The 19,735-nt window shown below is 40.7% G+C and overlaps 1 protein-coding gene across 1 annotated transcript in view; it reads right to left on the reverse strand.

The window, feature by feature from the left end:
• Positions 1 to 1,690: 1,690 nt before the first annotated feature.
• BANP (BTG3 associated nuclear protein) overlaps positions 1,691 to 19,735 on the reverse strand; it is a gene marked incomplete at its 3' end in the record, with an annotated part of 59,517 nt that continues 41,472 nt past the window's right edge. Inside the window, exons 7-10 of the mRNA XM_009872568.1 lie at positions 15,656 to 15,823; positions 6,911 to 7,041; positions 3,553 to 3,615; positions 1,691 to 1,735 (exon numbers count right to left, since the gene is read on the reverse strand). Of these exons, the coding sequence (XP_009870870.1) occupies positions 1,691 to 1,735; positions 3,553 to 3,615; positions 6,911 to 7,041; positions 15,656 to 15,823 (407 nt within the window). The remainder of the gene's footprint in view (positions 1,736 to 3,552; positions 3,616 to 6,910; positions 7,042 to 15,655; positions 15,824 to 19,735) is intronic.

Raw genomic sequence — 19,735 nt, forward strand, 5'->3', positions numbered from 1 at the left:
ACTCTCACGCACTTCCACAAACATATATATATATATCACAGAATCATATATATAATCACACAGAATATTATATATATAAATATAACATTCTGTGTCATTCAGCGGTATCGCAGATCCCTACGGACACGTGTTGGCACACATTTATAACCCCCTACTTTTGGAACACCTTCCTTCCCCCGTAGTCTTATTCTTCACGTACTAATGTGACTGCTCACATGATCAGCAAGACTCCACTTAGAGGCATTTAAGAGTTTGGAAGGTTTTTTTACTAGTCCAGAATTTCCACTTTGTTACCCCATGACTATTTTAGCATGAGACACAGACAAACGCTTCTGTTCTACAAAAGGATTCGCCTCTCCCTGCCTATAACAGGGGTTTCAGGAAAATAGGGTCATCCAGGCTCTTCCCTTAAAACCAGCACAAACTCCCTACAACGTTTTAAACTACATTCTTTGGATCTGCTTAAGAGAGAGATGTAATTCGGGGAGTACTTCTTGTGAACAGATATTTCAAGGGGAAAAATAATGGGACTAGGCTGTAATTTTAAAAAAAACAAAAACAAAACAACCCACACTTAATCTATGTGCCACTCTTGGAGAGACATAACACCACCCAATATCAGTCTCTTGAGATGATCTCACTTGGACAGCGCTATTTTGCAAAGAAGGAAAAAAGAACAGTAAGTACTAAAACAAAAGGTTCTGACACATCTCCAAAAAATCACCCTTCTGAGTCTCGCTGCTGCAAAAGTACTTCTGATTAAGTCTCAGTAAAGATCACTTATGAAGTTGGGTTGGTTTTTATCTTTATGTTTTTTATTTTTTTAAATATAAGTTAGATTATTTCCCCACACAAATACTGTGTGTGGTCAAACGCTCAGGTACTGGTAGCTTCTCAAGGCCTTTCAGTTCAAGAATCTTCATGATGTGAGTCTTTTCAATTCTGAGCAGTACTCAAGTTCTAGCCATATGTCTCACAACTTATTAATATTCAACAGGAAAAAAAAAAATCGCAACACATTCATGTGGTCTGGCTAGAAAGCTTCTTACAGGAGCATTTTTGTGCTGTGGATATTTTAACATAGCTCAACATTTCGTAAAGCGTGTCGCAGACCAAATGCTGACACCTGACATGAAAATTCTGCTAATTTAATCACTTATTGACTCACCACTCCAAGTAGAAGCTTCTTTTCTTACCTCATGTATGCATAAGCACCTAATAAAGCCATCTTATCAAAAAGAACAGAAGCAGATGTGAAAGATCTGTTTCTCCCAGGACAGCCATATAATGAAAAAATAGCTGCTTAAACCTCAGCAATAAATGCTCTTAGCTTTGCGCGGACTGCAGTCCACATCTGGCCACAGCGACAGCGGGTAACAGAGAAAAGAACACGCCGTACGCAGCGGAATCAATCCCCTTAGATATGTACGAGGGAAGAGACCAAAACCAAGGTATAAAACACAGGGCAAAAATATATTGCGGGAGTAATGAAGCAAGTTTGCTCCAACATTTGCAGTCCCCGCTCCAAACACTCTGCTTACATTTTACCGTTTCCCAAGTTGTTTATTTAAACGGAAAGACCAGATTTTGCTCTTTAAAACAGTCGCTAATAACGTGAGATCATTCCAACCGCCACATTCATTTTAACGACCGAAGGAAAATGTTGCTTAAAACTCAGTTCTGTTCCTACCTGACCGTCCTGACCCACGTGAACTTGATGTATCTGCAGGTTTCCCTGTAAAACAAGAGCATTGACAATAAACACAACCTGGGGATTTCCAAAGTTGCTCTGTCCTGAAAAACGCCTGTTTCTCATCTCATTATTAAACAACAGCGGTATTAAGGAAATCTATTAATTTAGGAAATTCTGCTGAGGGTTATTTTGGCAATCCAGCAAGAATCCAATGGTCAGCACTTTAACCACAGAGGATAAACAGACTAAAAAGCAAGGAGGCTTTTCAGCACCCGTGGGTTTTGCTTTTTGAAAGTTACTGTAAAAGGTACAGTATTTTCATGCAAATTTTGTTGGTATGGCTTCTGAGGTAAGACGTTTGGTTATCCTTACTTACATAAAACTGCAAATTTAAGTCAAATCCTTACTAAACTAGAATTATCAATATTACCCTTTGCCATGCATAGAGGGCTATTTACTATTTGTTGTTATAAAGTTAATGCCAGTGCTAAAGGATTTTTTATTCTATTTTATCAAAATTCGATACCAAATATCAACATAGTTCTGTTACAGGAATTGCATCTATTACAAAAAAATCCCAATAACATAAAGTATTATAAAGGAAACTAGCTACAAAGTCTAAAAAGGAAAGCAGTGTCTTCACAAAATGAAGTTTTTATTCATAGGCTCAGAGATGTCTTTTTGAAAGTACTCTTAGATTAAGAAAAACCAGGTTCCTGAACGCAGAGACCTGCAGTGAAACGGCACATCTCTTTGAGGAAAAAATACCAGTTCTTTGATTTACATCTTTTCTGCATTTTCTCTTACTGGCAGCATTTCCTCTTGTTGGAAGCTGTGTACATTGTAATAATTTTTAAACCAGATGTTTTCATCTGTCACGGACAAATGGAGTCCTTAAAAGTCTCACGTATGGGAACTTCAGATGATGCCCATGGCCACCAGCGTGTGCCTGAACCTCAGGATCAATTAAAACTATTATCTGCTTAACCAGAATTGTTTCAGTGGCTCTTTACCCCAGAACTGCTTCAGTTTTACTGTAGCACACTATGTATTCCTCCAGACCCAGAACATCTTATTTCTCTCTAAGTCTGACAAGCTCTTCAAAGGAGACTGCCTTTAACTATAATATTTATATAATATTCACAGTAATATTTATTCTAATATAGCTCCCTGTGTTATATTCCTCTGCACCAAAAATGGTTTGATGAGATGTGATTTAGGGTACTTTGGAATTGGATTAAATTAAACTAGACGGAGATATGCTTAACATTGAGCAAAAAAACTCTATAGATTAAAATTGTAGTCTGCATTTATGTTTAACCTTCTTTTGCTATTGCTTCTTCACATAAACAAGCTAAGAGCACAAGAAATCTAAGAGCAGTTCTAGCAGTTAGGAGTCTCTATACCTTCTTAAATAACCAAGAGTAGCGCTCTCAGGTAAATTCAGCTGGCTTTAACAGCTGTTTTGTCTGATTGGGGAAAAAAAAAAAAAATTGGTAGGTTCAGTATTGGATTTATCCACTTCCATTCTACTGTTTTATTTGTAAGGAAAAATTATAAAGTGCAAATACTGCAGTGCCAGACCACTTGACCAGTACCGAAGGTAAGGTCACTTCTTGCTCCAATATATCTGTCAAGATAAAAAAAAATCCCAAACCTAGAAACCCAAAACAAACAAAAAGGAACCCAAAAAACCCCAGAGAGAGAAACAGCATATTGCATTTCTGCCATAAAGCACGTTTCAGCCAGGCTCCAACCCCCGCGGGTCTCAGCAGTGTCTCGTAGCCGATCGCTTTTAGAATCGGGGCCCTAAGTTCCCGCCAGGATTTGTTCCGCGGGCACCCAAACGTTTGGCTCACCTCGCTGTCCTGCGTGATTTGGACTTGCTCGCCTTGAGGGACCTGGGCTATGTGGAGATGGCCCTGTGGGATCCGCAACAAAAGAAAACACCAAGGAGCATCAGAAGAAAATCGTAACTAGAGGAAGAAGCTACTACCTTGGATTCAATACAGCTTAACGGATGGAAACAAAATTCAATGAAAACAATTCAAGGTAGCTTTTAAAAAAAATAAAGTGCAACCATATTTTCTCATCTTTTTATGCAAAGTGTAAGCAGAAGAACACATGGTTCATTTTCACATAAGAGCGAAGAAAACAGGCATAACAACAAATAACATTTATGCAGTGCATTGCTCTATAGACAAAATATCTGAATTTTTAACTCGTACATAAAAGCACAGGACTAACTTGCTCCGGTGGATTAGCACTGTGCCTGAAACATTAATCCCATTTAACGACCTTGGAAAGTCAGTTCCTAACACGGGCACGCCGAGATGCTAACTCCTCGCTAAGAGCGAGGTTTTAAAAGGTGCCTGTACGTACCTTTGTACGTTCACGCAGTAATGGTGAAGTACAGCACCACGCTAAAGACTGTGTTTTAAATTGGCACAAAGTCATTAATTTGAAGGCAGTTGCACTGGTTTCTGTCAGGGGACAATCTGCCCTAAGGTTTTCATAATGTTAATACTTTGCAGTGCTGACCACATGCACCACTTCAGACCAGTATCGAGCCTCCTGTTCGATCGAAATGCGGATAAGAGTGGATGGAATTCCTCGTGCATCCTGACTAGCCCAGTGAAGTCTGTGCTTCTGTGATTTACCTGAAGGGAGATTGGATTCTAAATAACCTACTTCAGGGTTTATAAGGCTTTGTGTTCATTTTAATATGCCGGCATGAGACAGAGATTAAAGATAATCATTTGGAATTCTGTCAAAGGCTCTTCTTATTTTATAACACAAGAACAATCGCATGTGATTTTCAAAGAAACACAGATCCCTCTATTTCAAACAGTTTCATTTCCTCTGGAAGGAAACTGTCTATTTATAGGGAGAAAAAAACATACTGAAAGTATCACTCTGACAATAGGGACTGTATATAAAATTATAGCACAGCCCAGTCCACGTTGAGATTAGAATCATTTTCCCTCCTTAACGTCAAGCTCTTAGGGCTCCCAGGAAAAAGCACTGAACATTTAAAAGACCCATTTCTAGTGGTTTCAAATATAAGCAATCCTTTCTGACTAAAGGGAGGGGGAAGAAGGTGACTTCATTCCCTTCGGATCACGCACCATTCCAAAAAAGAACTGCTCACTCACCTTTTGCAGCCGCATAGCTGGCCTTCAAGGACAGTCCCTTCAGTTTGTTCATAAATTCAGCTCAATATTGATTTATTTGGTTTTTTTAAACATGTGTCGTATAAATAACTACTACCTTACTAATGTCTCTCAACTTGACCTACACCTATCACTCCCCAGAACTGAAAAAGCACTACTGGCTTCATCTGTTTCTACCTAGGACCCCTCTACATGTTTGACAAATTATGACTACAATTAGCTAGTGGATTCCACAATCAATCTAAAGAACAGTTGACAGATCCGGATCTTTTAATGAGGCAAACTTTCATCACTTCTATCTCTAAACACAACATAACTGTTTTGTCCATTCCATCTGTGCATTTCCTATCGTTTTCCCTTCTACTTTGTCTTTCAAGACTTGAAAAATACTTTCCAGTCATCACTTAAAGATCCATATAGCAGTTAAGAAGACGTGTTCTTTAAAATACCCAAGAAAGCCAAGAGACAAAGAAATTCATGCAATAACACTGCGAAGTTGTGGCTGAAGTGAAGCGGAAATGGAACCTTTGCCCCCAGTTCCTGCAGAAAGAGCATTACATCCCCGAGGATGCTCTCAGCTGACTGGAGGGGAAAAACAGTTTGCAAGTTAATCTATTGAACTTCTCTTTAGTCCTCTTCCAAGCTTGAGAACAGTAACTCGATGCACTTGGGATCTAGTTCCCGCAAGCAATCAATCACTCTCCAGGATCAGCTCTTCAACTTCCATTTAAACCACATGGTATTAGGGACTTAACAGGAAAGGGCAAGGGAAAACAAAAGGGGTGGCTTGGACTTTCTGACCCTCTCTGAATCTCACAGGTAATGAATGGCTCCCAGCATCCCTTACACCCCCACTCCAGCTCTTCCTTTCCTCTTACTTTATAAGCAACCTTGCTCACTTGGGCAGAACGTACTCAACACTGCACCTTCCTCTCCACAGCTCTGAGAGTTGCTGTCTGGAGTTCTCCTCAATCTCAAACTCCTTCCACTTCCATGCGCTGCTTAATAAAAATATTCTGGCTAATATTTAAGCCCTCCTTCGAAGCGACGCTTACAGCAACATCTGCTGCCATCAACACCGCTGCACGTGATGAAATTTCCCCCCAATTTCCACGACGTTCTTCTCCCTGGTTCTTCTTTGGCTACTCCAGTAAACCTTGAGCTGGTCTTACAGACGTCTCTTTCTGGTAATGCTCCAAAAGCATCAGCCTTTCACAGTCCTTTTTAATTCATCATAGTTGCGAGCAACTTCTCCATTTCCATGCTGACTATTTACAGCTCTACATGACCAGACTTGAGTATTCACTGTCTTGATAAAAAGTTCTCAGCCTTCATGGGTAAACTCTTCATGTGTAAACTACCTTCCTTAGGGAGAACCCATTATTTCATTATTTTTGCCTACTTTTTTTGTAAAATTTGTATTTAAAACAATCCTTGTAGTCAAACCATGGCACAGAGGAACCAAAGCCAAGGTCAGTTTTTTCAGAGTACACTAAAACCATATATAACAATAATCATGGCCTGAGCTCTGGTAGGAGTCTCAGGCTTAAAAAATGTTAATATTTGTAACTTTTACTTATATACATGTATCTAAATGCATACACGTGTAAAGAATTCAGCTAACAGATGTTCAAAAACGCCTGAGAATGCAAGTTGTGGTGGTTTCTTTTAAATGAAAATAAATAAATGCATTCCTGTTTTGAAAGTCATAGTTGGAACTACCTCTGAAGCGTAAATCATACGCTTAGTAGGTCTGCTGTTACTATTATGGCAAGTGCAAGCAACTGGCCAGGTAGAGACTAGTTAGTTCTATACAAAGTACTGAATGTGCATTTATTTGCAACAATTGTGCAAGAAGATTTTGGTCAAATAACTCAAAATTTTTTTTCCATAACCCTTCAGTGTTTACTTTCTGAGAATCATGCTCAGAGAAGTAACAAGGAGTCACTTCTTTAAAATATAAAATTCCGTTTCAACCGAAGCAAAGTTTGCAATAACACAGACACTTTAAATAGAATAATTTAAAAAGAAGTTGAGTACATACTACTTGGACTTGTCCATCTTCTCCTATTTGGTGGATCTGAACCTGCTGAGCGTTGGCTAGTGCATAGTGTAGGGCCTGCGGCTGGTTCTGCTGCATCTCGTTAGAAGCTGAAACTGAACTCTGGGAACCCTCTGGAAGAGAAACAAGAAAAAATCCAGACTTATTATCCACGTACCTCTCGGCCCAGCGGCCACGCAATGATGCAGACTAAAAAGCCATGGAAAACAAATGCCGTCAGTAAGCAGATGCAACAGCAATATTCTTGGGCACGTTCACCACTCGCCCGTGTCTTCGCTACAAATTCTAAAGGAGTTCCAAAAAGGCCATTTGGCCTCTGAGAAAACACCCACTTAAAAAGCATCTTTTGAATCCAGATTATAGATTCTGCAATTGTAAAGGTCGTATCGTTGCGAACTCACAGGCCTTTTCTCAGCAGCTCAGTGCTTTCTGTGCACCTGCATGGCTGACACCTTTCACTGCCACCACCACAATGATATATTTGAAAACCCATCCTGTAAATTGAAGTTTATGGTAAAAATAAAGGCGTTCTCTCCATCTGAGAAATCTTGGAGAATAGGACTGTCATAAAGGGCTTTTAGAAAAACGTATGTGAAGAAATGCTTAGATAGAGCATTCCTGTAAACACCATTAACATTTTTCTTTTGCTGTGCCACAAAAATAGGTTGAATGAAATCGTGGAGGCATTAAGTGCTTTACAAATTTTCTAAATTATTTATTGCTCTGACGATTTCTATGCTACAAGGTAACATAAACCACATTAACGTTCACCACGTAGTACCACTCAATACTATAAAGCTTTCAAGCTGTCCAAGTACCGGAAACTACAATGAAAATATTTAAGAAATAGCATCACTTTGATTCCACTGTAGATCATTTCCTCACAAGATTGCTTAAATAAGCACTAGATAGGCTCAGAGATGACTGATGGGGGACACATTTTAATTTTTAAAATGACGGTTTGTTTGAACCAACGCAGCAGGAAGCCACGTTTCACAACATGTTAATACCCCTACTTAATACTCTCAGACTTAAACTGCAAAGAGAGTATTAGTTTTACAAGAATGAGCCTTATCCACTCAGACAAATATTTTAATGGAAGTGTTCTTAAATAAAATAGTTCATTTTCTTTTTAATCCTATCTTCAAATGTTTATATAAGAAGATAATTTTGAGGTTTAAGTCTAAACATGGAAACTGGAAACTAACTGAAACCCACCAAGCTAGTATTTAGTTATTTGTTGAAAAGTTTACTTGCTTAACAATTCAACTTAGACAGCTCTAATGATGCCAACAATCTGCAAATATATAACTACGACCAGAACACTGGCACAGTAACTCAGCAAAAAGGAACAAGTTTCTGCTGCCTGTTGGACATGTATCTCTTATACTTTACATTTGAGCAGCAGGTAACTGCAAAACGTTCATAACTTCTTGAATATAGTCCTCCTGCTCACTCTCCAATTCCAGCATTTCCTGCCGTACCCCAGAAGTTTGCCGTACGGAATTCTGGCAGAAAAGCCTTATACCTCGTATGACAAACTGCACCATCAACCTAATAAAGATGTGATTTGTTAAAATTCCGATACTTGATCGTCATTGCCAGTGGCTTTGTCATGGTCACGGAGAGTAACAGGTAGCCTAGACAGATGGTTTACCTTAGCTTCTTCCTTTTTCCCTTTTTCTCTCATTTCCATCACTTCAGCCCTAAGAATATTTGATGCGGTTAATTTTCTGCTCTTTTTATTTCCCAAATAGCATTCTGTTAGGATGCCACACGGCTACAAGAGCCCACTGCTACTCATCTCGCTTCTTACAGGCTACCACTAGGCCAATTCCATCATGATTTTGCCTTGCCATCACGCTTCCCGGTCTCTCGCCACGTAATTCCACCACTGAGTACAACCCAATTGCTAGTCAAACACGGTGCCTAAACACATAATCCTTCTTTTAGGTGCGTGCGTCTCTACACACAGAGGCTTTCAGAACTCCATGTGCTCAAACATATACAGTGTAAATGTAAATACACAAACATAAACAGCAAAACCAGGCTTGGGACACGAGCGAGGTGAACATGTGATTTCACTCCCAGCTTTAATAACCCTCTAGCAGGACTCGCCCCGTTGCTTACATTTACCCTTACACAAGCTGCACAATGCTGCGCTTCTGAGAAAACAAAGAAGCATTCATAATGAATATTTACTGCTCGATTAAGGTATGCAATAAGAGCATCAAAGAAAAAAGAGCTGCCACTGATAGCTTTACGTTATATGTACAGACTGAAATACATTTTTAACTGTAAGGTCCAAACCCTTTTCTTTGTAAACCACCTTTTGCTTCACAGATGCTAGAGGTGGGAACAGGAGACACAGACTGAACGCAATCCTAGTGCACATCTCGCATGGTCCCTTATAAACAGATTTCAGTTTGGCTTCGCTGCAACAACCACAGTTGGGTTTTCTTTCTTTTTTTTTTTTTTTTTTGGATTTTGGTGGGGCTTTTTCTTCTTTGGAAGAAAGAAGAGAGAGGATTCAACAGTGTCTAAAAACAAAACATCCTTTAGAAGTATTGTTTTTCCCCTCTAAATCTTTGACCAGACAAAAGTAATATTTATCCATTCTTAAACATTCCCCTTTCAAAACAAACACAAACATGAATAGCACACAGCTTGACTAGAGGATATGTCAACAGTTATAAATCACTATCATGTAAACTAACCAGCCTCACATTTACAACTTTGATATATTAGAGAATCCCTGGCACTGAGAAGCTCCACAGCTGAGCTCCTGCTTTGAGATTTCCCAGCGCGCTGCTTACAAAGGGGACTTTGAGATGGGCTGAGTAGCTTACGCGGTGCTGCTACTGAGTGAATTCCTCACGGCGTCCCTCGAGCACCCAACACTGCCGGAGCCACGCACAGAAGACGCTGCCCTGGCCATCCTACAGGTGATTTAAGTTGTGATATGGGGAGGGGAAAAAACCCAACAACCCAAAACGAAACAAAAACACCCCAAGTTGAAACCGGACCTTTTATGTTTTCCATTTACTTCTGAGTCAAAGATAATTTTGCCTGTCTTTTCACACGAACGTTCAAGAGTTGCCAAAATCACCTCCACTGAGGCAGCTACTTCTGTCACGTTTATCAAAGCTAATCTTCCTCGGATATTACCGAGCAAGATTAGATTTGTCAGACAAATGTAATTTGTAACCGTTTCAAGAATATGTGCGTTGAATTCTCCACTAAGATCAGTTCTACAATTCCTCACTTCAAAGGCAAAACCTCTGGCATTTTCTACTTCTTTCCTATCCTACTCCACATTTATCAGTGGAGCATCTGGCTTCTCGTTTTGGAAGGAAATGCAGGAGGTAGAGATGCTGAAGCAGAGGGAATTCATGCTCATGTGTTGTTATTCAAAATTGTTTTCCTTGTGGATATGTCTCCCAGCCTCCTGCTTCTGCTTACAAACAAGGACATAATTCTCTGGCCTCCTTGACATACAGCCCTAGCCAGGGAAAGTTAAGGGCAAAGAAGTCCTCAAAAACAAAAAGCAGGGAATGCATCATTACCAACAATTAGGAGAAATAAAACTGCACACTGTAAGTCATTATTCTCAACCTGACTCATCCAGTGCTAAACGCCTCAAGTTTTGCAGAACGGCTTGGAGGATTTGGCTGCACGTCCATTTTTCTGTGTGACATCTCAGCACAGGCTGAGCACAATAAATCCCAAAGTCATAGAGCTAATTAAAAATTCCAACATGGAAATCCATGATAACAGCTTTAACAATCTTAAGCGAAATTAAAAGAAAGGGAGAAGGCGCTCTTCAATTAATCCTCCTCCCCCAAACCTCCTTTCCTACTGCCTTCCCTCCACAGACTGCTGACGATTTTTAAGAGTATCTAGCTAAATTATCATGGCACTCGTGTACAACTAGTCAGGAGAGGGGGGAGGGGGGGGGAAAGGAGAAAAATGTATGAAGGACCCAAGTGTTGGCTCCAAAGAGCGCAGAGCAAACCACTGCCATTAACCGCAATTCCAACAAAATGCAAGAGCTTCAAACAGAAGAGCCAGATAAAATAAGGAAAACCAACTTCTGCCTAAATAGACCCGTCTGCCACAACAACTTCTTGCAACCCATAAATCTTGTGGCTACTGTAAAGCTGCACAGTCAATTAAATGCGGAACAATCGCAATTAACATCTTTAGGGGTGAAGAACAGAGCAGAGACTCATTCCTGTTTTCCTACCAGCTTCCTTAGACAAGTTTTTGTCTGCGAATCAGTTCCTCCCTCAGCTCGTAACAGTTGAAGGCGGTAACAGAACCACAACGCCAAAAACTTGTAAGGCGATGGGCTCAGCCTCCTGCTTTTCTATGTCATTTACAGAGCTAATTTTTCCATATGATAAACGGAGCAGAGAGGAAACAATTTTTAACCGCACGACCCAAATCAAAGCCACGTGCTACAAAAACTTTTATGCACAAGGAGAAAAGTTTTGACGAGCCCAACCAGTACAGAAGAACGAAGCTCAAGAACAGCAATCCTCTTGAGACGTCAATAATTCAGAATTATTTGTTACGTGTGCAATAACTCATAAAAAACCCCACAAAAATCACAGAATCAAAGTCAGGTCACAGGCAGGTGATGTTCAGGCTGCTCTATTTCTTTTTTTTTCCCTTTTAATTCAAGTAAAGCAATTGCTGCTAAAAAGCAGCTCTGGAAAAGTCAAGTCCCCTAGATCATAGGGAGGATGTGCAGCAAGGCAGTGATCACGCTGATTTGAGACTATCTAAGGACTCACAAAAATAGTATTTTGAATGATATGTAGAGATCTTCTACAATTTTCATTGTCAAACAGAAAACACTAAGTCATTTCAGACTTTTAGTACACCAGCATTTAAGAAAATATTCTGTAACACTTAAGGAGAATGGGGCTCCTTTGCAATATGTGGAGCAAGTACAGTAATTTTCTGCTGATTGAAACACATATTACAACACGAGGACATAACAGAAAGCTCTCTTGCTATTACCAGCCCCTAGAGAGAGCTGATGAAAAATATTACTTGAAGCCAATCAAACAGTGCAGTTTGGGATTTGAGTCTGGGGTTTTTTGTTGCATGTCTTGGTCACAGCTTTAATATGACACACTACAATCACAGGTCCAGAAGTGGAAAATCCTTCCCGAACTCTGGAAAAAGTTCATACAGAGAACGTGGTGTTCATTCATTCACGCTCAGGACGTTAAAATCATATTTAAAGCTCTTAATGATGTTTTCAGAGCAGCTCCCTGCATGGCAGACACTCTGCATCTACCGAGGCAGCTGCTGATGGCGCTTTCTGAACACCATGGGAAAATCTTCTAGGAAAAGCCCTAAACCTTCCCTAGGAAATGATGGTCATTTAGCTAAGAGTCAGTGGGTTTAAGTACTTCCACAAATAGGCTTGTCATATTTAACCCGGTAGAAAGGGGAGGGTGTGAATTTTTCTCCCGCGGGGCATAACCCAAAAGGTTTGTTTAGAAGACGTGAAAGAGCTTTTCTGCTGGCTGTGTGTGACACCACCGCTGTGGCTGAACCACCAGAGAACCCAACACACTTACCTTAAGATGCTCAGTGGCCCAACCTGAACTATGCCCTACTAAATTTCCTGATTAAACCAATCAATTAGAGCTTCTTTGAATAGGAGTCCTACAGTCTTATGCTGAGTGGAGCCAAAGCTCCTCAGAACAGCTCAGAGGACATCACACAAGAAACTACGCTGTACAGCCCCTCATCCTTCACAGTGTAAACACCACACAGTAGCCATTCGCGACCTTGTAAAATCCTTTTCCCGACTGTATCGACTGCATCGTTTTCTTCGTTGTATCTTTTGCAGTTACTACATTCCACCCAACCGATAAACAACTCGAATGGCCGTTGGGCTGTGACACGGAGCAACGTGTCCCTCAGTGACACCAGGCACAGGGATTCTTCTGCAGACAGCAGCAAGCACAGCCAGGTGGGGACCTGACACGGAGCACCTGGAAGCTGAACTCCATAGCTATAACCAACAACAGAGGGAAAGACTGTTTCTCAAGTAGCTGAATTTCAAGGCTCACCTTAAATTGCCCCCTGAAACAAATGCTACCATAAAAACTGTCTGGGTTCATATGTAACACTTTAAAAAGCCATATTTGACAGCTATGTTGTCATAACCGTGAAATACAGACCTCCTTTACTTCAGAGCTGTGAAATATTACTTCTCTTTCCTGCTAGCTGGCAGCAGGAGTTCTGCTACATTCACTCTACAGTGTGTATAATAAGGACCAGATGCCTGTGAGTTATGATGCTGTAATTCCATCGAGGGGTTCCAGGGATGTCAAACCACCGAGGCAAAGTCTGAGCGGTTCATGAAGTTACCTGAAGAGAGCGGTGGAATTACAACCCTGTCATGCAAAAGTTACTTTTTTAAACACACGTGAATCTGCATTTTCTCTTCACATCTTCTCTTTCTTTTCCCTGTATGCTCATTTAGCCTCTCAATCCTGGTTTTCCTCGTACCTCCTTGTCTTTTTTTTAGGTGAAATCCCACTCTCACCTGGTTTCGGAATGCAAACCATTTTTTCCAAGGACCACCTGATTCTGAGAAGCAGTCTGGTTTTCTGAGAGCTTTTTTCACAGTGGGCGAGAATGTCGCGGTGAATTCATCTAACACATCTTTACAGCCTCCCAGAAAAACGATGCCAACGGTGTTCTGAGTAAAAGCGCTATTTTAAAAGAAAATTAACAAAAGACTCTGAAGCCATGGGAACATTTTCACATACCGTTACCAAAGGCAGCTGTTAATGTTATTGCCAGCACTCGAGACTCTTGGCTGCACAGTCTATACAGTCCTGCCAGTGACATGCCAAGGTGCCTCAGCCGACCTTCATCATCGTCAGGACCAAAGCCACCTCTCTGCGCTCTAGGGGAGATGAGATAGCCTCTACGGTGGGAGATCCAGGTGGCATAAACCCTCCTGGTGAAATCCTGGAGGCTGAATTACCGACGACAGCCAAGCTCAGCTTCAGCAAAGCGAGCCGGCCGGGGCGCACAGCCCAAAATACCAAGGGGGGCCTCGCAGAACCAGCTCCTGAGCGTCTGCACTGCACCGCTCCCACCTGCTCAGACAGAACCCTGCTGAAACCCCAGAGTTAGCTCAGGTGTCTTTGTACCCATATTCGGGGAAAAAAAACCACTGAGTTTTCAGCTTAACCACAACAAAAAAAAAAACCACCAAAACTTACTAACTTACAGCCTTCCGAAGACAAGAATGCGCTAAGCCTGAGTCTGTGTTTTACATCTCTCCACTGGTCTCCCCAAATCTCCAAACCAGAAGATTAAAGATTAATATTTTTTTAATAATAAATCTCAACAACAGTCAGGGAGCATGGTCTAATGAGCACAGGCCCATAATATCCACTTACTACTGCATTTTTGTTCTAAAATCCACATTGCTAAGAGACTGAAAATAAAAATCCCATCAATATATACGGCTTATGGTTATCATTACGTTGATTAGTTGCTTTAATTTGAGAATTTTGGATATGATTCCCAGTTCCAGCACATAAAGTTTTCCATTGAAAGCAGATTTTGGCATTCTTTGCATGAGATACAGTGGTTAGTGTTAACATGCAACCAAAAATTTTATGCAGGCAAATAAACTTACTTCCTTTTCTTTGGGCTCACTTCCAAAACACTGTTTTTAATATATGATGTACAAATGTCCCATAACACTGCTTTATATTAAAAGCATGAGCCAGAAACGTCCTGCGAGAACACTTCTTAGGTCAGTATTTTTCATTTGTTATTATTATTCCTGCCTACATACCTACAATGGAAACACAGGATCACCTACAACATACTTAATTCCGTCAGAAGAAAACACTTCAGGAACAGAATTTAGCACGTCCGACTCAGTGGTGTGACCACACCGAGAAAGATTTATTCGCTTGACTTCTCTTACGAACATCATTTGCAGAAAGGTTTCAATCTGCTCCAAAAAACTGAACGCGGTAAAAAACCTCACAGGACAGCATGAAGCTGCATGTGCTGGTTTTTTTCGGTTAACACATGCGGAGGGATGTTCTGAAGCATCTCCGGGAAGCCGAGCATTCAGATAAGGTACAAATCAGCAAAGTCATCTCTCTCACATGCTGGAATACACCACGCTTCCATTTCTGGCAAATCTGAATTTTGTTGCCAGTTGAGAGAGACTCCCTTCTCTCTCTTCTCTTTACGAGCAAACATACACACACCTTACTTCCCTTCTACGATCATTAGTGCACTGCAGCCAGGAGCGTGACTGCAATCTGTGGATGAAACAGGATTAGAAGCTCATCCTACCAGGGAAATACTTTGGTACAAGCCCCACAAGGGTACAAAGGACTTCACATGTCCCAGGAGGTGGCCAGTTTGCACTGAAGGACCGTGATGATTTACCTACCAATGGTTGGCTTCACTTAGTACATGGATACACTCCTTGAGGAGCACCTTAGACATACAGACCCTGTAACAGAGCAGCCTCTTTGTCAACGATAAATGGGACTTCAAAACAAAACAACAAAAACAAAAAAACAAAAAAACCTTAACATCAAAATAATTTTCAGATGTATTGAAAAACAAATGGCATCAGTACACTAAGCTTCCATTTCCGTTGGGGTTTGTTTGAGTTTGGGGGATTTAGGGGTTTTTTTTTGGTTGGTTTTTTACCTGAACCACTGTAAGACGAGGATGAAGGTGTTCGCCTTGAAAAGCTTTTCACGGCAAGACTCTGCCCTCGCTGTTTCCGCCTCCAGGCCGTTCGGCATTTGGAGTCTATGCTTTGCTTGATTCGATACCAGTCGGATTCTGTAATCCCAAATTTGTAAAAGAGGTGACCTGTAATCAGAGAGAAACACAAAGAAGTGAAAACCAGCGTAACTCCACATTTTCAGGGAAACGCAGAGGTGTCGCACATACAAAGCGAACAAAGCAACTATCAAACTTTTACAACTGCCCTCAAGCTTGATGCTGCCCAAAGGGATATAATGACATTATGAGAAACACCGAAGTACTGCGATGTGATTTCAACAAGTATTCCCAAAACTGAGTCATCATGTACGCACAGTCATGTATTCTGAAATGTCAGCGTTTTGAAATGTGAGCGTTGCTAATGTACGTTTTTGTCCATGGAAACCGAACTATTAGGGTCAAGCTCTGCAACACGAACCAACAGAAGGATCCAACACTCCAAAATCGGATAAAACTTGATTTCTCACTGATAGTGCCCCACAATACTTGTAGATCTGCTAAGTAGGAAGCCATATAGAGCTCCCTATAAGAAAAAAAAAAATAAAAAAAATCTCTTTCAAAGCTCAGTTCAAAATTCATCAGAAGCATGCAATGCAAAATTAGAATATTCTGACAACTTTGCTACTAGTATTAAGTCATTTAAGGAGCCACATCACGCAATTTCCAGCATTGGGTGCTAAGTTGCCAAGCTGTTATACAAACACCACGCCGACTCGTGAGCTGAACCAAGTATTTGCAAACGAAGTTCGTTCAGGTGAGTCCTGCTGCCAACTCAAACGAGGTTCACAATCACGTGCAACCTCTGCACCTGGAGGCAAACCCAAGTTATACAAGCAACAGAGGGAGCAGAAAGAATATTTCAGGTATGACAAGAAATACTTGTTTCAACATTTGGACAGATGGCTAGAAAACCAGGAAGGAAACATGTTGTGCATTGTCAGCTGTTTTAAGGGCCTCCTCGTATTGCTCCAGAGCTCTGCCACTTCATCGTAAGCTTCAGGGTGGTTTGGATTTTGCTTAAAGCATCACCAGCTGAGAGCATTTGATCGCATGTTAAGAGAAATTTATAATCCCCATGCCTGCAGAAAAAGTACTTGAAAAAGTAAATGCAAAAGTGCAAAAATTAAGACCGATCTGAACATTCAGCATTCTCTAAAAATTCAGCACTTCTAAACTTTCTGGATTTAGATATGCAATATAGTAGTTAAAAAAACAATCCAATGCTGTAACGCATATTTTTATGCAACATAACTATGCTCAAAGGCTCTCCAAGATTCTTATTTTCCTTTTGGTACAAATTGCCTTCCATACGCTGCAAAGTAAAATAATCTTTTCAGCCTACTAGGTTTTGGATCTTGTTCTCAAATCGGACCCTGATTCTCTGAAGTACTTGCTTAGGATCCCGTATAGTCCTATGAACAGAGTATGGTCTGCTCCTGTAAAACAAATGATTTGAAGCCAACGGCCCCAAAATTCCAGGTTTGCACAAACTAAGAGCTTTGCACTTTCCTTTGTATTACAAACGAGCCCAGAATCCTCAAAACCTGAAATATGCAGGTTACCCATCTAACATAGTCCAGTATCGTATCTCTGAAGTCATCGTCCTGCTTTTCAACACACTTATGTCCTTACTTTTTTTTTTAATAGATCTGTTCAAAAAGCCATTGGAAATAAAGTGGCGAACGAACAGGAGGAAGACACTGGCATCAAAAAGCTAATTCTAAAGCACTTTGAAGGCCCCAAGGCTTCTCACTGGCAAGCACGTTACTTAGAGATTGCTTTGCAACCCCTATGCTATGTCTCCAAAAAGGAGGAGGGAGTAAGAAAGGGGGAAAATCGACTGAAGTTCTCATCTGCTGCTATGCAGCAATTTCCTTTCCATAGGTGTCAGCAAAAGGAAAGCACATTCTGTATTGTCAATATCGAGACCACATTTCTCCGTGTAAGCCATTACTAACATGCACTACCCAGAGAAAGGGGTTTACAAATGTCCAATGCAAACAGTTCTGCTTTAACTCTTTATGTGACTTCAGCTGTCAGGACGTACAAAAAGAACTCGTGTAGTCCAGCATAAAACACAATCATCTGCTCTGTGGTTATTTTGAAAAAACCCTTCCATATTTCATTCATAAATACATTTTAATGACTTGCACGTTGTTTTAATGACTTGCACGTTGGTGCTTAGAGAAGTGACTGAATCAATCGCAGGTCAGAGGAAACTCTCAGAGAAAAGCAGTTGCGCTAGGAGTTTGAACTATTGTGGTGTAATCCATGCGATAGACTAGGATGTCACTTAATTCAAAGAACAGTCAAAAGTAACAGAAAATATTTGGGACAAGATAGTCTCAGGTGCAGGGAGCTGTTCCTACCAGGAGACCCAAGCCATGTAGCTCAAGAGCTTGAGAAAGATGAGTGAGTGCCAGAGCTGTGACATAAAACATCCCAGAAATTGCTCTTCTGAGGGAAGACAGGAAAAGACCTTCTTTTACTCACTGATTCCCAAAGTTATCATTGAATCATTGTGATAAGGAATGGCCAGGAAATGCCAGACAGAGAGACCTCTGCTTTCATGGAGAGAACACGACTACGGAGGAAAACGTGGAAAACAGATAATGAACTAAACAGGGTAGAGTCAGAGAAGATTTGAGGCCAGAGACACCCAACACAGCAGGCACAGATTTTCAAATCCAGGTGTGCTCATTTCTTTTCCCTCATTCATGAAAATCCTACTTAGCTGTTACGGTGGTCAAAAGTATAAGAATCGGTATGGACAAAACGCCTGCTGTTCGCAGACTCAGTCACAGTGAGTGCACGTGCAAATTAGGCATGAAAAATCAGCTCTTAAGTACAAAGATAGTGAATATAAAAGCTAAATGAATTTCAGATGTATAAATCTATCCAGTTGATACTATAATCTCCAGTGTTATTCTACAAACGGGTCTTTAGCAACCACATTTCATAACAGTCCACCGATGAATGAAGAAAAACCTAATGCTAATGACAGGGGAGTAATTACTTTGTAGATAAAAAATTCACCGTTACATTAGAAATATAATTTACCTGTAGTAGAGGGAAACATCCCAAAAACATGTGCAAAGCACATTAGAAAACTGAAGCGTGCTCACATTCTGTTCTCTATCAATAAATGATCCCATACAGGAAAGCTTTCGGCTGTCTCATTCCACATATGTCAAACCTCAAAAAAAGTTAGAAAGGCAGCTCTAAAGCAAGATCCTGCAAATGAGACCTGTAACTTGGGGAAGTCCATATTAGAAAAGACAGAAATACTTCAGTGAGAAGGGATTTGACTTTTTTTGGACGGCTTGCTAGTCCAAAGCGGCACGAAGCACTGTAATTTGTAAGCAGCACTTACCCAAGAGTCGCATAACAACCCCGCTAATACACACACAAAATACACGCAGCATTATAATTCAGCGCTTTGGCAAAAAGGCAACAGTATTTTGGAAGGCAGAGGCACTTATACAAGGAGAGTGAAGGATTTAGATCATCTAAGGTTGGCTCACTGTGGTTTTAGTGATCTTTTATTTAGAACAATGGATGGTTGCCGGTAACACTCCAAAACAAAAGATGTGCTTGTTTTTAAACACAAAGAGTCCAAAGTTTGCTTTCTTTGGGAAGCTCACTTCCCAAACAAAGCTTTCTGTGAAAACACCCCAGAGACTTAAAACAGTTCTGTTATTTAATAAATTTGAAGAGCTGGAGCGATTTCTATAGAGCAGCTTGGGAGTCAAAGAGAATCCACGAGAGACACGGGCTATTTCTGAAACGCGCAAAGAGGAAATCCCTTCAGTTTGCAAGCGAGAAGCAACATTCAAATCTCATCAAGCAGGTGTGCATTAGGAAAATTAAAGAAATCAGACTGAAAAGCCAACAGGTGCATCACACGAGGTTTGGCTTCCCCCAGCCCGGATTTGCAACACAGCATAAAACAAAAGAAGACAACTGTCCCAACGAGTTCTAGAAGGCTTCTCGCCCATT

The sequence above is a fragment of the Apaloderma vittatum genome, unplaced genomic scaffold (genome assembly GCF_000703405.1).
Source record: "Apaloderma vittatum isolate BGI_N311 unplaced genomic scaffold, ASM70340v1 scaffold12347, whole genome shotgun sequence".
Classification (NCBI taxonomy): Eukaryota; Metazoa; Chordata; class Aves; order Trogoniformes; family Trogonidae; genus Apaloderma; species Apaloderma vittatum.